This window comes from Saccopteryx bilineata, chromosome 7 (genome assembly GCF_036850765.1).
Source record: "Saccopteryx bilineata isolate mSacBil1 chromosome 7, mSacBil1_pri_phased_curated, whole genome shotgun sequence".
Taxonomy (NCBI): Eukaryota; Metazoa; Chordata; class Mammalia; order Chiroptera; family Emballonuridae; genus Saccopteryx; species Saccopteryx bilineata.
Window position 1 is genome coordinate 110,576,859 of NC_089496.1, and position 18,483 is coordinate 110,595,341.

An 18,483-nucleotide genomic window follows, 5' to 3' on the forward strand; every position below is an offset into this window, starting at 1 on the left:
AGTTAGGTAAATAGTGAAGGGGATGTTTCAGCAATACCACACAGTAAAGTGACATCCCCAAAGTGCGGGTTCATTTGATAGACTTATATGCGTCCTGCATACTTGGTGCTTTGACCAGGTCAGAGCTGGTGGTGCTTATCATGGAAATGTTTCTTTAAAAAAAATAATAAAGGCCCTGGCCGGTTGGCTCAGCGATAGAGCGTCGGCCTGGCATGCGGGGGACCCAGGTTCGATTCCTGGCCAGGGCACATAGGAGAAGCGCCCATTTGCTTCTCCACCCCCACCAAAAATAAAAAAAATAAAAAAAATAATAATAATAAAGGCCCTGGCCGGTTGGTTCAGTGGTAGAGCATTGGCCCGGTGTGCAGGAGTCCTGGGTTCGATTCCCGGCCAGGGCACACAGGAGAAACACCCATCTGCTTCTCACCCCTCCCCCTCTCCTTCCTCTCTGTCTCTCACTTCCCTTCCCACAGCCAAGGCTCCACTGGAGCAAAGTTGGCCCAGGTGCCGAGGATGGCTCTATGGCCTCTGCCTCAGGCGCTAGAATGGCTCTGGTTGTAACAGAGCAATGCCCCAGATGGGCAGAGCATCACCCCCTGGTGGGCGTGCCGGGTGGATCCCGGTCGGGAGCATGCGGGAGTCTTGTCTGACTGCCTCCCCGTTTCCAGCTTCAGAAAAATACAAAATAAATAAATAAATAAATAAATAAACAAGCTCTATGCAATTAAGAAGAGAAAAAAAAAAGAACTAACATTTCTTTGACCCTATTATTAATTTTATTTTTGCACAAGATGCTCACTGTATCTGAGTGTCCCTAACTGCCCCCGTGTGGCCGGCCGGGTGGGACTCGAGCCTCTCTGGGGTTTACTGCAGTCCTTGCTTGGGGTCACAGAGGGGAATAAAGGCTGTCGCTTTCTCATGCTTTTCCAACTTTTAGTTCCGGGTCTCCGCTGGGGTGCCCCAGAGCAGCCGGCCATTCTGCCTCCAGAGCTCCTTGTTGGTGTCGACTGGATGTCCGTCTGTCCTGCTGCTCCACGAGCTCCGTGCCTGTTGTGCCTGTGGCCAGCTCCCCAGCCCCCACCTCATGTCTCACGCAGACTGAGTGCTCCGTAAATGTCTGCTGGCCGCCCATCTGCAGACACCGAAGTCTCCGACCACGTATGCACGTGCCTTCTGCGGCCCGCGACCCAGCGGCCACCGTGCCCTTCGTCCCGGCTGCAGCGGTGCTGGAGGCCATCTGTCTTCCGTGCACCAGGACGACATGCAGTGTGTGTGGATTGTCTGGTGAACATGGTTACATTTCTAATCCAGAGTGAATCGATTAAACACTCGAGCAATCTAGCACGCCCTGCTAACTGCAGACGCCACGTGCCCGGGGGATGGAGTCCAGAGTGCATTGTTGGGATATGCCCCTGAGACTTTGTACGGCCCTCCTCTGTACCCCTGCCATATGCCTGGTGCCCCCGCCAGGTGCCTCTCCGGAGACACGGGCAGGCTTGCCTCGGAATGTCATCTCAGCCCGTCCCCTTGCGGCAGCACCTGGACACACCCCTTAGCCAAGGAAGCCTCAGTGACTCACCCATAAAATGGGGTTAATGATAAACCAACGCAGGCCCTTTCCTGTGTGGAGTTGCTGATATCTCGCTGGCAGAGCGTTTAGGGGCATGCCGAGAGACAAACGTTGGCTGCAGTCACCGTGGGATGGAACCAGGGGACCCCACCCCAGCCACCCCGGACTCCGGGAGACCCTCCGAGCTCTCCACCACCCCTGCGCACCGAATGAGAAAAAGCAGACACTCCCCTCCGACGAGTGACTTACCCGTCTAACACTTCGTGGCAGTGCCCGTGTTTCCAGATAACGAGCTGGGCAGAGCGTTCCGCAGAGGGTCAAGGTCAAAATTCATAGCCTGACCCTGACGGGGAGGGCTGGAAGGGCGGAGACCAGACGAGCTTCGTGATGAAAGCACTTTGCTCAAAACGAGACAGAAACAGACTGGGAGACCCAGAGAACCAGTTGGAAGTTGCCCAAGGAGGAGATTGGGAGAGCATGAGCAAAGTGAGGAGCTCAAACCTCCAGTTACAAAATAAGTCATGGGAGACGACCCAGGAACGCGCAGACAGCCGCAGGGGGGGACAGGTAGTGATCACTCACAAGGAAGGCATAGATGTCGAATCCCTATGCCACACACCTGGAGCTAGGGTACTCCTTACTGTATGTTGTCAACCAGCATCTAAAAATAAATGGAAAGAATTAAAAAAATATATAGTATGTTGAAAACGAATAGTGATGCAATACAATGTATTTCTATCTCAAGTGTTCTTTTTTGACGCAACGCTTCAAGTCGTTGAAAACGAAACTTGTGTCGTCTGTGTGAAGCCGGCCTCCATGAGGATGCGGTCTGAAAATCTCACGGATGCTGCGGTTATTTTCCGGAGTCTCTGGGCAGGAGGCGTGAGGACGCGCAGCAGGAAGATTGTGAGGAATGGGAACAGAAGCTAAGCGTCCTTCGGCGTGGCACAGTCCTGCCTGGGGCGTTCAGGGTGTCACAGACTTCCCACGTGATTTTCGGTTCCTCCTTGAGTGCCGTTTCAGCAAACTGGTGACCCCGGTCACCGTGAGTAACCCTGGCCTCACGTTCTGTTTGGTCCCTAAACCTCCTGCCTCCTCTGGGTAGGGGTGGGAGGGTCACGCGGGGGGCGGGGGAGACTCCACCCTGCCTAGCTCTGGCTGCCAGTCAGGCTGCCTGATGCTCTATTAGAAACAAGCTGGGTGTCTTTATTCTGAGCAAACGGGATCCCCTGTGAGAACCACAGAGGCAGCGGAAGGGGCCTGAGTCACGGAGGACACGCCAGGGAGGACACCCTCCCTGTCAGACACAGAGCTCAGAGAGCAGGGACCATTCATCCTTGGGTCCTGTGTCCCCCCACCCCCACCCCCCAACCTTTACGATCTGCCTGATGCAAATAAATATTTGTGGAACTGAGTCACATGTCGGTAAAAAGGAACAAGGTCCTGAGACCTTGTCTCACCACTTGTCCACTTTGGATGGTGGGGCGGAGCTATCACTCTCCTGCCCGGTAATTGCCGCTCATTTGCAAAGCAAAAGAGTTTGGTAGCCAGCCCAGGGTGGAGACACCCTCTCACCTTGACCTTCACAGTTCTGAAGGACCAGGATCTTCATACACACCTGGCCATGGCTCACCCTCACGACCCCGAGAGTGGACCTTGTCATCCCAATTCACAGAGTGACAGGATGAAGCTCCCTGGCTCAGGGACTGCGAGCGAGCCAGCGTGCTCTGACCCACCTCTCCCTCAGCCTCTGGCTGGGCAGGGCCACTCCTGTCTGCCACCTACATGTGTATGGACACCACAGTGACTAAGCAGAGGGTCAGTTGATGGCGGGGGTGGAGGGGCATTGCTAGAACTTGTTGCAATCTTACACTTCAGTTTCAACTGGACTTATCACAATCCTTTTAAACCAAAAATATATTTTAGCCTCCCTATCAAACGGTGCGTAACACAAACCTTTATTATCCCGGAGAGTGAGCCGGGGTTGGAAGGGCCCGCCGGCTCATTGCTGCCCTGCGGCTTTGAACTGCACACAGGCCCCAGGAGAGCTCTCCCCGCCCTCTCCCCCACCCTCGCGGAAGGGCCGTCTCCAAGGAGACGTTGTTTGTGCAGACCATGGTGTCATGAGGTACGGAAACCATCACAAAGCGACAGCGGCCCAGGGCTGCCCTTGACCGTGCTGATTGTCCGGAGAGGTTAGCCAGTGACCACTCGGAGAGCGGGCCGGCAGCCGACTGGACCTAACTGGCCGCGCGACGGGAGACAGGACTCAGAACAGAATGCCGTCCCTCGGGGCGTCCTCCATCGGCTTTCTCTGCTCCTGCTTCCGCTTGGTCCTGGCCCGCTGGTAGAAGGCGACGATGACCACGGTGACGATGTTCAGAAGAATGACAAGCAGCAGGAGCCAGAAGGAGTACCCGAAAGTGTGGGCTGTCCCTCTGTGGGTGGATGACGGGTACTGTGGGTAGAGCGTCAGGGTCAGCTCTTCCGAGAGGCGATTGGCCAGGACGTTCCCCAGGAACAGGAACAGGGTCAGGAAGGTGAAGGACGCTGGAACGAGAGAGGGTCGTAAACGCTATGGGGACACCGCTTTGGTTCAGACTCGCTTTTGCTCTTTAAGGAGCCTGTGCTCTGTGAGCGTTACCTGAATCAACTCTGTGGTCTATACCTTTCAGCACGAAGGGGAAACACGTAAGAAATATGACACACGGGCTTGGTTCCGGGCACGAGATCCAACGTGTGTGCAGGCTGCTGTGTGACCAAGAGCAGCCATTCGGGCTCAGACCCTGTACGTTGGAGTTGCTAAGCAACAGACGTATCCTGTAGCCCAGGGGTCCCCAAATTTTTTACACAGGGGGCCAGTTCACTGTCCCTCAGACCGTTGGAGGGCCGGACTATAAAAAAAACTATGAACAAATCCCTATGCACACTGCACATATCTTATTTTAAAGTAAAAAAACAAAACGGGAACAAATACAATATTTAAAATAAAGAACAAGTAAATTTAAATCAACAAACTGACCAGTATTTCAATGGGAACTATGCTCCTCTCACTGACCACCAATGAAAGAGGTGCTTCTTCTAGAAGTGCGGCGGGGGCTGGATAAATGGCCTCAGGGGGCCGCATGCGGCCCGCGGGCCGTAGTTTGGGGACCCGTGCCGTAGCCCTTCCCAGGGCAGTGCACACAGTAGGCGTGCTGAATGAGGGCAGGTGTTCAGAGAGGACTGGATGGAAGAAAAAAGATTAGACGGCTCATGAAGGACCAGAGCGTCCCAGCGAGAACGGGCAGCCCAAACAAAGACCCGTGGTGGGCATGAGCTCGGAGCACGCAGGTGGTCAGAGACAAGCCCAGCTGACTGGGAGTGGGCGGCTGAGGGTCTGAGGATCCTGAGCACACTGGATACAGACGATGAGACCACCTGGAGAGCCTGGCACGCCGGTGGGGGAGCTGGAATTTCATTCTACGCAAGGGAGTAGGGCGTTTACCCAGGAAGGATCTGCTTACCTACCACGTGCACTTCAGAAAAGAATGTTTAAATTTTCTGCCTCCCCCTCTTGAGCCTCCACACGTCCTCTACCCGAGGAGGTGCCCTGGCAGTGGCTCTGGAGAGCCGCCCTGGCGAGAGAGCCTGGTTGAGGAGTCAGGGGAGCCGGCCGGGGCTGCCGCGTGGGGCCTCGGAGACTTTCTAGCGTCTCTGAACCTCAGCCCTCATCTTCCAAGGGGAAGATGCTAGAGGCAGGAAGGAGACACGCGGCTGCTTAGATCTGGGGGCAAGGGCTGCGAGCGAGGAGGGGCGTCAGCTGACGGGCACGGGGCACCTCTCTGAGGTGACGCACGTGTTCTCCGCTGGACGGTGTAGGGGTGGCTGCACCCGTCTGTGAACACGCGGAGGGAAGTGGATGTGCACTCTAAGTGGGTGAGTTGTATGAGAATCACATCACAGTCCAACTGGGTAAGGAGGAGGGGCAGGGTGAGGACTCGGACATCGCGTCTGCTGGCGTCGGGGTCTGACCACACCAGGCGGCTCTCGGGAGTGCCCCAGACAGTCATGCTCAGGGACACACGCCACGTGAATCTCCCTCTGCTGACGTGTACCCAGAACTAGACGGACATTTTGGCATCAAACATGTCCTGGCCATCACTGACACCAGAGAATTTCCCACCGGCCCTCCGGAAAGCCCCAATGCCAGGGCTCCGTGTGAGGAGGCGCTCGGAGTGTCCTCCATGCAGTGGTTTGTCCGGCATACGAAGGCCCCTCCTCTGATGCCCGATGGGCCCACACCCTTCCATTTCCCTTCATCACGTCCTCGTGAAGCTTCTAATAAAAGCTTAGTCACAAAGGGGCAGCGTGAACACAGGGTTAATCACTTTCTTGTTGGAGGGGACGCACATGGCTTTGATTTGAGTCGGGAGGGGAGGGGTGAGCACGCAGACACTTACGCTGACCTCAGCCCCCCGGGGGCAGGAGATACCGCTCAGTGCCTGCCGCTCGGCGTCCCGGGACAGAAGGCTCGGGACGCTGGCCTCCCGTCCTGCCCCGTCCCCATCGCCCCTCACGCTGTGCTCTTGGGCATCCTTGGCTAAGAAACAAGAGGGTTGGAGCGGACAGTTGTCCCTGGCTCCCTCATACTCGCAGCCCCTACAGTTGTGTCCCCTGAGGTCAGAGTTTGACCACGCCAGGCAGGTGTGGTGCAAGGTCAAGCTAGGGTCAGAGGGCACAGGTGCCTGGGTCAAGGGGGGTGATGGTGATTCTCCTGCGCTTCTCCTGCAGGCAGAATCCACTCTGCTCTCTGAAAAAACAATGAAAGAACCCGTTTCCTCTTCCTCCCTGGGCCACAGGGAGTTTGTGCATCCCCCCCCCCAGAGGTTTGCTACATTTCCGTCTGGCTCCCTATGGGCAGGGGACCCCTTCCCTCTGGCCACAACGACCCAAGGCATCTTGGTGCACAAAACCTTTCTGCAGCAGGCACGTGGGTGAACTAAGAGGTCTCACTGAGCTCTCCAACTCTGGACGCCCATATGAAGAAAAGGCGGAGTCCCCAGAGACTGGGCTCTTGAGGGACAGTCCAGCTTGTCTGAGCTCCTGACTCCAGGGTCTTTCTCAGCTCCAGGCCAGTGGGATGCAAACCTCCTCCCTCCCTTACATCACTGTCCTGGGCTGTTCCCCGCCCACCGCCCACCAGCAGCCTCCGCTGTGTTAGCACTTGCCCCAAGCAGGGAGAGGAATGTGGCCCAAATTCTCTCTGGGTCAAGCAGTTCTTTGTTGTGAGGAGTAGGTGGGGAGTGAGGGGAAGTCTATAACCCCTATTTGCATGTTCTTTTTATAAGTGGTTTTGAAAGGTTATTCAGTCTTTCTCTTTTTTTAAATTATTTTTTAATTTATTTATTCATTTTAGAGAAGAGAGAGAGGTATATATGTATGTATGTATGTATATATATATATATATATATATAGAGAGAGAGAGAGAGAGAGAGAGAAGGGGGAGGAGCAGGAAGCATCAACTCCGATATGTGCCTTGACTGGGCAAGCCCAGGGTTTTGAACTGGCGACCCCAGCGTTCCAGGTCCACGCTTCCTATCTGCATCTTTTCCTCCGCAAGCATGCATCTGGCCTCTGCCGCAGGCCAAGTCTCCTTGGACCCAACCGTGGAGGTCAGTAAGCCAGCCCTGGGGAAGGCGGGCTTCCCTCTTGCAGACTTGAGGGTTGGGCTTTGAACCCCAAAGGCTGCAGACCCACTGTGGGTCCTCCCCTCAGCTGCTGCAACCTCATTTCCCTCTCAGACCCCGCCCCCAGTGGCTCAGACTCCGCCCCCAGCGGCGGCTCCAAGGTGGATAGGTGCCCTTGGCCAAATCATATGGATTAGTCAGTCTGTGAATTCAACCTTGCAGGCCATGGGGATTGCTCCAGGCAATAGGGAGGGCGCAGCTCCAGTGAGGGTCAGATTTGAGGGGCGGGGGAAGGAAGTCTTTTCTTCTGTGATTGGTTCAACAGAAGATGAGCCAAGAAGGGCTGGCAGCCATGTTGCAATTAGGAGGACCAGCCTAGCTGCTTAACGACAAAGGGGCCCTGGGAAACATCTGGAAACAGCACGCTGGAGGGGGGGACCAGTTCTGATCCTGTGAGCTTGGACCCTGACTCCTCTGCACCTGGAGCCCCAGCTTCTCTTGATGTCTTAATTACGTGAGCAGAAAAACTAAAACAATCTTTGTATTTATTTATTTATACCCTGGTAATGAGAGCCAAAAGTCTTGCCTTTGATTTGGTTGAAGGAAGGTCAAGGCTAATCAGAGAAACAGCTTGGGAACCCCTGGCACGTGGGTGAGGACATGGGAGCTTGTGCCCAAGTCCCTCAGCCTCCGACACAGCGTCACGGTGTGACTGGCAGCCAGAGAACTCACGGGGCAGGGACCTTGTGGCACCCACTGAGTCTGGGGGTCCTCGGCTCTCAGCACCAGGCAACGAGAGCAGAGAAAAGAAGGAAAGGGCTGGTCGTGCACGAACGTGGCTGGACCGGCGGGTGTGGGAATAGTGAGAATACGATTCGGCCACCCACGCGGGCTTGCCGGGGGCAGTCCGAGGTCCACCTGGTGTTCTGGGTTAATGATCCCGGGCTGCTCTTTTAAAAACCTCCCCATTTGGTCAGTGAATTGCGTGGCTCCCGCTCATACCCGTGCTTTACGGGACAGGGCTGGATCACAGGTGTCCCCGACTAACATCAGCCGGAAAACTGCCACAGTGGCTATTTGGACAGGACTCGAACAGGCCAGGGCTAAGGTCAGGGCCCTTCCATCAGGAGCACAGCGTCCAGCACACATCCCTGTCACAGCCACCGCATAAGACACGGGTCCCCCAGCCACTTGCGCTGGGCTCGGGTAAGGATGGCCCTTCCCCTCAGGATGGGAGGAAGCTGCCCGAGGGCCCGCATGGGACTTCCCGACACCTTCACCTCTGGAGACCCCGGCCCATGCTGGAAAGGTTCCAGCTAGGTTACGATGCACCCCCTGGGATTTCCACGTTAGTAGGATGGGCCCCTTTTGGGTCTTTCTCGGGATCAAGATTCCGTGGGGGAGAGAGGGAGAGAGCAGGAGACACCAGGCCACCAGCCAGGGGCCAAGAGGCTCTCACACTCGACCATGCCTCCGGGAAGATGTGGTGGCCACTGTCACGTGGAGCCATAGTGAGAGTCGGACCTACTGTGACTCAAGCTGGGAACCACTTCCCATCTGGGCAACAGCCCCACCCCCACCCCACCCCAGCACCTTGCCTGATAAACTGATCAAATAGCCGGGCAACACCACACAAGTCGCCCACAGGAAGGGTGTGGGCACCAGATTCTCCCGCGCGGTGTTCTTTGTGGTCCTCGGGGGCACAATCGTCAATCGTACAGACCCGTCATGGATTCTAGCCCAACTTGACTGTTGTTAGACGGAGGTAAGAAGTATATATGTGTGTGTGCATGCGTGTGCGTGCGTGAATGTGTGTGTGTATTTGCACATGTATGTGCTTCTGCACAACCCATGGAGACTGATGTAGAGGCGAACACACATCAGGAGCCCAGTGCGTGTTTAATGATTTGTATGTGTGTCTTGTTCCATCTCTCACGTCTGATACTCAAAAGCAAAGGCTGTTGTGTGTCATATATTTTAACACCTAGCACACCTTCTCCTTGCCTCTCACTGATGCCTCTAACATTGACTCTTATTTCCGGCGATGTTTAATAAGTGCTGTGAATATATAGAGATGCACTGTAGCGCCCAGCCCACGGCAGGGCCTTTGTGGGTGGGGCTCGACGTGACCGCGAGCAAGTGAGAAGCGGGGACAGGGATGATGATGAGCCAGGAGCCGCTGGGTGCGCAGGCCGTACTCACCGCTGAGCCCGCTCCAGGTGTGCACCCCCATCGGCCCCAGGAACGTCTGGTAGGGGTTGCTGATGCTGTTGTAGAAGGTGAAGCCAGAACTCAGCAGCGACATGGACAAGCTGAGGGACAGGAACAGGATGACCACCAAATGCAGAGTCTTATGGGGAGAATTGCTCAGGACCCCTAGAACTAAAACAAAGTTGGGTGAGGACGTCATTCAGTGTGCAGATACCAACTCCGGTCGGGAGGCTACTCCGCACACGTCCGGCGTCCCTGAGCAGAATGCCCAGGGAGGTACCCCAGTCAGAGATGCCCAGGCGGCTTCTCCCTGGCCTGCCAGACAGGAAGGAGTGGGGAATCCCCACGCCTGCCCCTCAGGTCAGCGCTGGCGCCTCAGGCTGGAGAGGGGCACTGCAGTGCTTCAGGTTATGGGGTCCTTCCTCGTTTTAAAGTCCCCCGGGAAAGCCCACATCTCCTCAATAAACTGCTGCAGGGGGACAGCCTTTCCTTAGTCCATGCTAGCCTCAGACCCTGACCAGTGGACATTATCACAGATTAATCGGGGCACTGACTGCTTCCACTCGGAGACACGTATAGGGTCCAGGGTGGGCCATCCTGAAAACCTGTGACCATGAGGATCCAATACCCCCTCAGATCCCCAAACTGCACTCAGAAGCTTGGGGCGAACCTTACAGAGAAGACCAGGAGGAGAGAAGCTAACAAAAGTGACCGGGGAGGGGGGAGCTGAAGGCTGTCCCTGGCGGGAGGGAAGTAAGTGACTTGTGTGTGTGCAAACTGAGGTGACATCCCCACTTCCCCGAGGACAACTTGACTTCCCTGAAGCCAGAGAGAACCCAGAGCCCATGTGGCTTGACTGAGGAAGGTGGCCCTTGGGTGAGCCATCCTATTTCTTCCTGAGCTAAACGTCTCAGCATCCTGAAAGAATTTTATAAACTTTGCATCTTTCTTGGGTGCAGAGGAGCTGGGGACATGACCAGGCACTTCCTGTCGAATGGAAGCCAGGATGCCCCGGGCCATGGGCCACAGGGTCCACTCTGCCCTCCTGTTTCTAAGCGTCCTCCACCCTTCTGATGATCTATTTGCCCTGCTCACTCCTTTGTTCACAACACAAATGACCAGCAGGGAGGTATGCCGCCCCCACACTGACCTGGACCTCCAGCCTGCCTTTACAGACCTCTCCGAGCCCACCCACGTGCTTTAGGCCCTTGGGAGATGCCATCACATCCCACAAGGTGTTTACGGAGATGTGCTGTGAACATTACACCGACACAGGACTGAAGAATTCGGGGAAACTGGTAACACACTAACGGGACCCTCGGGAACAGCCAGGTAGACAAACCCTGATGGGGGTGGGTGAGGCAAGGTCCAAGCCTCTCTTTCCATTCTCGCTTCCCGGGCCCCAGGGAGAGAGCGGGATTCTCTCACACCCTGCGGGCAGAGCAGCCTCAGAGAGCAGAAACCAGGAAGGACTGGGCTCTTCTCCTTCGTGGGGGCGCGGGGGCTGGTGCTCCTTCAGCTCTGCCTGGGAAACCACAGTCTTCCTAAGAACAGGGTCCTGGGAGCCGAGAAGAGACCCCAGGGCACGGCATGCCCACTTGATAGCCAGGAGTCCTTTCCTTCCCAACCCTGCGTGGCCTTCGTCGTTTAAAAGTTCTTCTTTGTGTTGTGCCCAAATGGGCATCTCTACGACTTTTCTCCAGGGTCCTCACGTCCCCCTTGGAGCAACACAGAATCCGCCAGCTCCTCCCTGCCTGGCAGCCTTGCCCAGTGCCTGAAGAGGGATGTGAACTCCAGTGTGAGTGCCAGCCCCTGTCTCCGCGTGCTAGTGCACTGCCGCCTCTCAGGGAGCACAGGCCAGAGCGGGCACAGCTACCCCGATGAGGTCGGATGCTCCCTGCGCACAGATCTGCCCTCTCCTCATGTTTAACATCCACGTTCTTTTTTTTTTTTTTTTTTTTTTTTTCTGAAGCTGGAAACAGGGAGAGACAGTCAGACAGACTCCCGCATGCGCCCGACCGGGATCCACCCAGCATGCCCACCAGGGGGCGACGCTCTGCCCACCAGGGGGCGATGCTCTGCCCCTCCTGGGCGTCGCTCTGCCGCGACCAGAGCCACTCTAGCGCCTGGGGCAGAGGCCAAGGAGCCATCCCCAGCGCCCGGGCCATCTTTGCTCCAATGGAGCCTCGGCTGCGGGAGGGGAAGAGAGAGACAGAGAGGAAGGAGGGGGGGGGGGTGGAGAAGCAGATGGGCGCATATCCTGTGTGCCCTGGCCGGGAATCGAACCTGGGACTTCTGCACGCCAGGCCGTTGCTCTACCACTGAGCCAACCGGCCAGGGCCCAACATCCACGTTCTATGAGTTCAGATTTCTTGTAAATCAATAGAATTGTAGCAGAAGACTGTCACCGGATGGACAGCGGGCATGAAAGAGATTGGCAGCAGGTCTGCCATCTGTCAGCCCTCAATGTGGGAATCTCATGGTAAAGACCCTCATGCCCAGAGAGAAGGCACCCTTTGAAGGCCAGCGTCCCTAGATAGAACCCAGAGCATGGAGGGAGGGGCCCCATAGGCAGCAGTCAGCGGGCACAGGGCCAAAGGGATGCTAGGGGGGTGGAGGAGGGTGTGGCATCATGTGTGCCGGAAAGAGAAGTGGGTAGGAGGGAAAAGAGGGAACAGCCACAGGTCCCTTGGACCCCAGGGGAGACAGAGAGGACAGAGACTGGCAATAACCAGCTCATCGCCTGGAAAGGGATGCTTCTGGGGCCAGGGAAGCTTTGCTTCTCTCGGTGAGAGGCACCCGGGAGCCAAATTCACCCCCTGGGTCCAGTCCACTGACACCTGGGGGGGTCTCAGCTGTCCCACAGTTTCTGTAAATTGTCTGCACAGCCCTCCTTGTGAGGGATCATTGGTTAAACTAAAAATGTAGTCCTGCCTGTCACTACCTGTTGCCCAGGTGAGGATGGGTGGGGTCCGAGGGATGCCTGCCCTCCGGGCGGTGGGCCGCTTGGCTGGGACTGGACCCTGACCTCAGGCGGAGCCTCTTGCCTCTCTGTCTGGCTCACTTTCGGGGGACTCATACGGCCATAACTTAGCCACGCCTGTTTGAAACCAGGGGAAGGTGACACCAGGTAGTGTCACGGGAAGCAGCAGGACACACCTGTTCAGAGGGTCAATGCTACCCTCTGGTCCACACTCGCCCCGTTGCTCCTTGGGCGTCACAAGTTTGCTGGGGGCCAAAGGACCCCTCCTTAGCCAAGAGGAAACGATGTGGGTACCAAACTGGGAAACAGAAACTTCCCGTGTGGAAACCGTGCGGGGTCCCAGGCAGCCCGGAGAGCCGCTCTGCCTCACACACTTACGAAAAGCTGTCAACGGATGCTCACGCGCAAGTGGTGAACGGTCCACTTTTCCCGAGTCCATTAGAAAGTGACAGCCAGGGTTAGCTTTGCTTGTGGCCGTTGGTGAGACCCACTAGAGAGACACGATTTGTCAGAAGGGAGTCAGCGCGGAACCTGATGACTCATGCTTTCCTATGTATGAAGGTGACAATGTATCTCAATGTCAGCTGCCACATTTTGAGAGTCTATTCCAGCGTTCTGAATTCCCTACCATGCAGGTGTGACAGCTGCGTCTCCCCGCCCCATCCTACCTCAGAACTCAGACAATGAAAGCTGGAAATTCAGAGAAAGTTAGCAATACTGAAATAACAATCAGCCGCCCAGCATCTGACAGCTGCTCTCTGCCTCCAACGTGAGCAAGTACTTTCCGTTCTTTTCTCTCCCTTTCGGGACGGGGCGGGGGGAGGGGGGTGCTGCTTTGGAACCAGGAAAACCACCTCCCTATTGGAACGAATTGTCTGGATTTAGGCGGCCCCAGGAGAGAGGCCAGGACCCTGCAGCCAAGGGGTGTGCAGCGTGCAGAAATGGGGTTGTCGGGGTATAGGGGCTCCCCGTGAATGAGAGTTTAACCCTCAGGACCCACTAGCCATCTGGCCTTCCTGGTCCTGGTTTTCTGTAAGTCCTCAGAAATGGAGGGAGGGTCCATGGCTTTGTGGGTGGGTGGGGGGTGTGGGAACAGCCTCTACCCCTCCTCCGGCACCTGGTCACGAAGGAGCTGGGCTTGGTGGGCTTCTCCCTCCATGGACCACGTTGTACCCTGGCAGGAGCTTGTTAGGTCCACAGATCCCAGAGCGTGGGACGTCCCAGCTGGTGTCCCCAACCTCTTGGAAGTGTACCAGGGTTCTCCTGGGGAGAAGAGCACAGTGATGCCTTTTCTGTCCCCGTGGACTCTGATTCTCTGCGTGGTCCTGTCTCTGGGGGCAAATGATACATTTCTCCTCCCCGGAAACATGTGGCAGACGGACGGGGCGGGCTTTTTGGTAGATTCTGGAGAAGTGATTAATTGATCATAATTAATTGATTTTGCAGCAGATTCTCTGTCCGAATTATTTTCGGCTTGGGCTGATAGTACGATTCTGAGCTCCCCCAGGACCCATCCAGGGTGGGCGGAAGAGAGACTGGTAAGCAGGGGGACCCAGGTTGTGGTGAAACGCCCCCTCAGTGTCATGGTCACCCGCACACACCTCTGCCTGGCGGTTCCTGTGGACCGTTGGATTTGACAGGCGTGGGGTCTTTCTCTAGAAAGCGTCGATGGTGTGCCACCAAGACCAGGAGCTGTGTGCAATGCTTCTCAGTATCCAAGCTCCTCGGTCACGGGGCAGCTGCTCAGGGAGGTGTTTTTGAAAATGAAATGAAATACTGAGGACTTTCGGAGTAGCCAAGGCAACAAGCTGGCTGGTGGACACAGAGAATGTTTCAGTTTTCATCTGGATGTTGGACAACCTGGATGCTTCTGGATGAGGCTTGTCGGTCTCCCTGTCAGCCTGAACTGCCCAAGTAATCTGGTGACACAGGCCGGGCTTGCTCTTTTCCCCACCAATTGACCCATTGTTGACTGAATTCCTTCTGCACTCTGAAATCAGCCATCATCACTCCGTTCTGCTTTTTTTCATGTCAGAATCCACAGCCCAGATTGGCACAGCGTGGCATAGCCTACGCAGAAACAGAGCTGAGCTTTGCAACATTCACTGTGCTTCGGAGATATTCAGTGTGACCTTATCCCAGCCACGCTGGCATGGTTTAACTTCACAGATGGGGAAAAAAATCCATTTATCACAGCCAGGCGGGAAAGTGGCCTTTATGCAGATGTCACTGTGCTGCCAGTGATTGGTTTCTGACTCGAAACAAGCCCCGTGTGGTCATGGGACACTAGCCGGAGAGCAGCCACATCTTTCTGTGACGTGGAAGTCCAGCTCTCCTGGGGACCATCCACGGGTCTGCCGCAGCCGGATGTCACGATATACGTGCTAGTTATACGTCTTTTTTCCATCGTCTCCAGAGAACGGCAGACATGTTCAATGGCGGCTAAGGTTGCCAGCAGTGAAGCCTTCCAAGGCTCCGATATCATCAACCAGAGTAGCTGTGCATTACCATCACTGATGGGGACAGGGCCTATCTTCTCTGGCTCCTGGAGGCTGGCAGTGACCAGAGGAGGTGGGGACGTGGCTCTCGGGAACACAGATGAAAAGGAGAGAGAACCAGGCAAAGCGAGTGTGAATGTCCCACCTCCTTCAAGCCCCCCCCTGCATTGCAGTGGGTGCCCACCTGGTCCTGACACATCAGGGCTGTCCCTCACCACATTGTCCTGCCATCCCAACCCCACGGAGCTCGGTTCCATCACACACAAGCTTGTCGAGCTTGGCTCTGACCAGCCCCAGCCTCCTCGGAGCCTCTCAGCGTGTAGGTGGGCAGGGCTCCTGCCCAGTGAAACCATATCTTGCAAACTGGAACCACTGCTTCCAAAGAGACGCTGTGAAAACCAAAGCATTCACAGGGTGTGATCGCCTATTTCAAAATTTCTAAATGTGGCCCTGGCTGGTTAGCTCAGTGGTAGAGCATTGGCCTGGCGTGCAGGAGTCCCGGGTTCGATTCCCGGCCAGGGCACACAGGAGAAGTGCCCATCTGCTTCTCCACCCCTCCCCCTCTCCTTTCTCTCTGTCTCTCTCCCCTCCCGCAGCCAAGGCTCCACTGGAGCAAAGTTGGCCCGGGCGCTGGGGATGGCTCTGTGGCCTCTGCCTCAGGCGCTAGAATGGCTCTGGTTGCAACAGAGCGACGCCCCAGATGGGCAGAGCATCGTGGGCGTGCCAGGTGGATCCCGGTTGGGCGCATGCAGGAGTCTGTCTGACTGCCTCCCCATTTCCAACCTTAGAAAAATACAAACAAACAAACAAAAAATTCCTAAATGTGTCTGGAGATTCAGAACCTAGTACTCTTCTTTGGTTTTGAAGATGCTATTCACAGAACCGAGCGTGTGACTGCGTCTTTGACAATCTGGGTTTCTCTCATTTCCCAGAGAGGGTGAGGCTGGTGGCTGAGGAGGTGTGTGACCCCGCTGTAACTGCAGGGGCACCTCTGCTTGTGCTAGCTTCTAATGGACGGATTTCTAGCTTGGAACTGTCAGCATGCTTCTCTGGATGTAAGGAGATCGTTTCATTAACAAAGTCACAAACTAGAGCTTTACCCAGAGCGAGTGCCCAAGGCTCAAACTCATACCACATTGTGCATTTGGGAAGGACTCAGATGCAACTTTGTATCTGGTGGAAAATGACGCTCATTTATGAGTCAGGAAGAAATGAAGGCACAGTTCCCGATGTGCAATGCCCATCAGCGACATGGTGCAGAGCAAAATCCATTTACGCCACTGAATAATTTACAAAGGTGGCTTTCAAATGTAGAAAACATAATGGTATGCATTCAAACGTCAGAAAGTCAAAGAAGGAGTGAGTTCAACTGCATTGTTATTTCCCACCCATGGAGCGCAGGGCATGATTATGTAAGAAATCAGAGGAAAAATTTAGGCATTGCCTGTCAAATACAGCATTAATAGAACGAATGGGAAATTAATATCTTGTTTGGCAGCCATGGATATTTTTGGAGGCAAAAAATGCAAACTCAAACTGGTTCAAGAAATGAACTCGAGGTACAGGACTGAGACACGGGCCACATTCTCCGCTTGATCTTTTCCTTGGAAGGGTGCCACTCAGTAACATTCTGAACAGAAACTGTTCCTCTAACCAAAAATCCAAGTTGAAAGAGTAAAGAAATAGGTTCCCCTGGCTGATGGACACCATATTGCTGCAACATAGTTTCCCCTGAATCATTTCTTTACTTGTCAGTAAACTCAGTAGTATCTCTGAAACAGAGCCTCTGCTACAATAATTCAGACCATGTGCTAGTAGATACAACCAGAAAAGAGTAAGCTGACATTATGATACAGTGGCTATAGGTCTGAATAGATATTAAAGATGTTACATATGAAGCAGGAGCAGGGGCTAAAAATACTGGATGACATGAGTCTTACCCAGTCCATCCAATCACACGACCCCCATTCAAATCGGTTTCTCATTTACCTTCAAAATGTTTGTCTGGCTCCGCAAGTCCATGGTACAGCTCTTGGACGCTCTGTCCACGAAAGAGTCCGTAGGTGATGATAATGCTACCGTTTGAGAAATAATCACTAATCGCCATGGTGCTACTGATCCATTCATGGGTCCCCAGAATTGCACAAATTACCACGAAAGCCCCGAAGCTTGTGAAGAAACTCGATAAGAACATCAATGTCTTCTCTGTTGTAGGCATTTTTCCCCCCGGAAAATAAGGGTCCGAGAGAGAGAGAGAGAGAGAGAGAGAGAGAGAGAGAGATATCTTTCTATTCTATTTGTGGATCTTATTATGTAGAGCCCAGCATGTAGAAACGGAGTCTAATTCTTTCTTGTGAAATAAAACAGCTTGCTTGTCATGGAACTAATGAGGACTGGACTATGAACATGGCCGTAAAGATTTACAATAACTGGACTCTGGTCTAGAGGCAGGGGGTTGCTATGGTTACAGCCAACCAGCAGGAACAAGGGATAGGCGTGATCTTCCCAAGGCTTCCTCAACTGCATGATTAATCTATAACTCTTCATCGAGGGCCCTGGAAGCAAGTTCGCTTACTGTGTCAGGAAGGGACTAGTATTCCTAGAACAGCAAGAAAGTGGGATACCTAGACCTCCCAAATGTTGCTGATGCTAGCAGACAACCACACAGAGTCTCAGCCCCTTCACAAACTGCTTTACTGGATGAAGGACTGGACCCTAACAAATGTTCCAGAAGGAAACCCTATGGAGAGTAAACCTTTGCTAAAGGTGTCCTAGAGTGCTGTTTTGTAAACTGTCACTTCATATCTTGAAATTGCCATTTTTTTAAATCTCTTTCTTCCTGAGGAGTAAGTTTGCAAAAATAATGATATGGTAGTGTTGTTTCTATTTGTATTATTTATTTTACTTTCCAATGCTTTTGATCAAAGAACGTGGTCTTACAATATTCATTTGGATTTTTATTGATTTTTGGGAACAATTGGTACGCCATTTTGATAAATGTTTGCAACGTTTTATATCACTGGATACTGTTCAATTTTATGGGTTCACTATCATTCATGTAAACAATATTCTGTTTGGGACATTTCAGCTATTATGAAATTTTTTGCTCACATCAACTTGCTTAGATAAGAACTGTTAATTATAGCCTTACATAAATTCCCAGAGAAGAGTGGCTGGTTGGGGCAGACAGCTTGGGACTTTTGATATCAAGAGAAACTTGGCCTCTGATACATAATCCCACTAGCAACATGTAAGGAAGTTCTCTCTCTTTTTATTTTCTAGTGCTGGAAAATTCTGGCTACTAAGTTTTAAAATTGTGGACAGTGTTATAGGGAATATTGCATTATGTTACAATTTTATGATCTGCTTTTCTGTCAATATCTTTTTAATTTTTAAAAATTGATTTGAGAGAGAAACATCAGCTTGCTATTTCACCCATCTGTGTGTTCATTGGTTGATTCCCTCACATGCCCTGATGGGGGATGGAACCCACGACCTTAGTCTGTGGGGACAGCAATTCAACCGAGTCACTTGGCCAGGGCACTGTCACTC

General features: G+C 53.8%; 1 protein-coding gene across 13 annotated transcripts; it reads right to left on the minus strand.

The window, feature by feature from the left end:
• Nucleotides 1-753: 753 nt before the first annotated feature.
• Nucleotides 754-17,322, minus strand: CLRN3 (clarin 3). 13 transcript variants are annotated; one of them, XR_010726666.1, is made up of 6 exons: nucleotides 16,921-17,322; nucleotides 9,442-9,621; nucleotides 3,527-4,120; nucleotides 2,153-2,231; nucleotides 1,820-1,966; nucleotides 754-1,302 (listed from the first exon to the last, which is right to left on the minus strand). XR_010726666.1 is itself a non-coding variant. In XM_066240173.1 (3 exons), the coding sequence occupies exons 1-3, from the start codon at nucleotides 17,147-17,149 to the stop codon at nucleotides 3,840-3,842; spliced, it is 690 nt and encodes a 229-aa protein (XP_066096270.1). In that variant the 5' UTR covers nucleotides 17,150-17,322; the 3' UTR covers nucleotides 754-3,839. The 13 variants fall into 13 exon arrangements, 1 of the variants encoding a protein (XP_066096270.1); XR_010726660.1 differs by having other exon boundaries at nucleotides 754-1,926; nucleotides 2,190-2,231; XR_010726659.1 differs by having other exon boundaries at nucleotides 754-1,950.
• Between the last annotated feature and the right edge of the window lie 1,161 nt (nucleotides 17,323-18,483).

Bases quoted from the DNA above. Each gene is read 5' to 3' on its own strand.
- CLRN3 (XM_066240173.1), bottom strand. From the start codon at position 17,149: ATGCCTACAACAGAGAAGACATTGATGTTCTTATCGAGTTTCTTCACA. The intron at 9,622-16,920 runs GTAAATGAGAAA...ACTTTGTTTTAG, and splicing joins GCCAGACAAACATTTTGAAG to TTCTAGGGGTCCTGAGCAAT. The intron at 4,121-9,441 runs GTGAGTACGGCC...CTCTCGTTCCAG, and splicing joins CACCTGGAGCGGGCTCAGCG to CGTCCTTCACCTTCCTGACC.